This window comes from Alligator sinensis, unplaced genomic scaffold (genome assembly GCF_000455745.1).
Source record: "Alligator sinensis unplaced genomic scaffold, ASM45574v1 scaffold78_1, whole genome shotgun sequence".
Classification (NCBI taxonomy): domain Eukaryota; kingdom Metazoa; phylum Chordata; order Crocodylia; family Alligatoridae; genus Alligator; species Alligator sinensis.
The window spans coordinates 1983555-1985767 of record NW_005842171.1 but is presented as its reverse complement, the minus strand read 5'-3'; the positions used below and the strand labels follow the sequence as shown (position 1 = coordinate 1985767).

The window sequence follows — 2213 nt, the reverse complement described above, 5'->3', positions numbered from 1 at the left end:
GCGGGGGGGGGGGGGGGGGGCAGTCTCCGCTGAAAGCAGGATTGGGCCCCTCTCTGTTTCTGCTTCCAGCAAGCTCCTGTAACTGGCAGGACGTCTAGGTCCATCTGTAAAGCAGCTGCCTCACCCCATGGGCAGTGTGGGGTGTCAGGCAGGGGCAGAGGGGAAGGCCGGCCCTACCAGATACCCAGCCCTGGAGTCTGCTGAAGGCAAAAGCAGCAAGGGGCCCAATCCTGCTTTTGGTAGAGCCTACCCCCCCACCCCTCCAAACCCTATGGCCAGGGGGCATGCTGCCGGTGGACTGGGCAGCCTCTAAGCTGTGCAGCAGGCCAGTCCTTGCCTCCACAGTGGCAGTGCCTTCCAGGCTAGGCTGGCCAGGCTGCTAGCTGGCCAGGTGCTGCCTGAGCTCCCAGGGACCCAATCCAACTTTCCTGGAACCTGGATACGGTATATCAGTCAAGGCGGAAATTTAATGGTAAATTTTTGGGGTTCAAACCTTGACTTATAAACCATGAAATATGGTAATAACAGTATTGCAGTGATTCAGTAAAATCCTGGGGTATGAGATGGTAGCTCAGAGTTGTTATGAATTATCAAGTTAGAAAAGAATAGCAGTAATGTACTACAGTCAACTGAGTTCCAACTCAAAAGAACTACTATAGTTTTATGATGATGTGTCATGCATGTATGATGCATTATGCTATGAAATCATTTCAAATCGTGAGTTAACACAGTTTTGGGGGGGTTGTTTTTTGTTTCGTTTTTTAAATTTTTGTCTCTTTTTGCTGCCTTCTGATATCAGGGCAACAGTTTAGTTGTTATATTACACTTCCTTTCTGAAACCTTTTAATACCTAGGCACAGTAGCATAACAATATTATGGATATTAGGTCAGGCTTAACTTGCAATTGCTCATTTTCTGTGGGTTTCTCAGACCCTTAAGGATAGCCATAGTTGAAAGTAGTATTTATGTGGTTTAGTTTTGAGTGGCTTTGCTTCAGTTTTTAAATCGTCTTACTTTCTACAATCATCAAGATTTTCCCCTATAAAACATGTATACATGCATGAAACAGCTACTTCATTAATAATGCTTAGCAGGCTTTTAAAAAAGATGTAACTTGAATGCATAATATAAATAAAATACCTTTCTCACATCCTTGAATTTCATTTCATCATCTTGTTGCACCATTTTTCCTTTGATAAAGTCTGTATCATAGTCATAAAAGTTGAATGATTCTTGTTGAATAGGTGGTGCTAACTTCACCAAAGGTATAAATACAAATAAGAAAAAAGTAGGCTGCAAAATCTTCATTTTAGCAAAGAGCAATTTCTCTGGCTTTTACTGATCTGGCGAAGAACAGCTAGAGTGTTGACTATGAAGAATACTTTCTTTGTGACTGGAAATGAAAATGCAGTCCGTCAAAACAATATTTAAAGCCTAGAGGACTAGTTGGCAGGGGTTTCTAACACATAAGAAACATGGAACAACTTTTAACTCTTGATATTCTTTAATTAGACTTTAGCACTTTTAAAAATCTGTTTGACCGTAAAAGAAATTGGGAAGTAACAAATACAAAACACTGTAGTTCCCAAATAATAAGAAAAATGCTAACCTAATTTAGTTTTACTTTCCAAGATTTTTATTTCATTTTTGTCTGATAGGCAGAAGACTTTACAAAATACTATTTGCAACACTTGGGATAGGGTAGTTGAAATGGTTAACAACAAAAAGAAAGAATGACTGGTCTAGGAGTCCAAAAATATATATATATTTCAGTACAGTTTAAGAGTTAATTTTCAGGACTAAGGGATAAAAACAACTCTAGCCTTTGTCTTCATAAGTCTTAGATTTGACAATGAACAAGAGAAAAATACTTTTAACTCTTTCACAATAGAGTACTCTACCCTTTCTGAAAAAAAGGAAACTGGGTATAATACATATCAGACTAAATCTGAAATATTTTTACTATACTTTTCAACAAAAAACATATAAAAAAATTTTATTTTAATTTATTTTAACTTTTTAGATATTTGCTTACAAAAGAGCACCTACCGTTGTTGCAGTTTGGGAGTTCTCCTGTGATTACACTAAATACAGATATATATATATATTTTTTTTAACCCTAAATGACTAGATAAAGAGTAAAACTGTGAATTATTTCCAAGTTGCTGATATGAATACTACTTCAGCAACCAACAGCCTTAAAAGCACTTTCT

General features: G+C 37.8%; 2 protein-coding genes across 11 annotated transcripts in view; one reads left to right on the top strand and one right to left on the bottom strand.

Moving 5' to 3' along the window:
* Nucleotides 1-2137, bottom strand: part of OGN (osteoglycin) — a 35945-nt gene extending 33808 nt beyond the window's left edge. The window contains exons 1-2 of one of the 2 annotated variants that reach the window (XM_006025877.3): nucleotides 2050-2137; nucleotides 1141-1393 (exon numbers count right to left, since the gene is read on the bottom strand). In XM_006025877.3, the coding sequence (XP_006025939.1) occupies nucleotides 1141-1308 (168 nt within the window). In that variant the 5' untranslated portion in view covers nucleotides 1309-1393; nucleotides 2050-2137. The remainder of the gene's footprint in view (nucleotides 1-1140; nucleotides 1394-2049) is intronic. The other variant, XM_006025878.3, reaches the window with a different exon arrangement.
* Nucleotides 1-2213, top strand: part of CENPP (centromere protein P) — a 320121-nt gene that overhangs the window by 76180 nt on the left and 241728 nt on the right. The window lies entirely within an intron of this gene.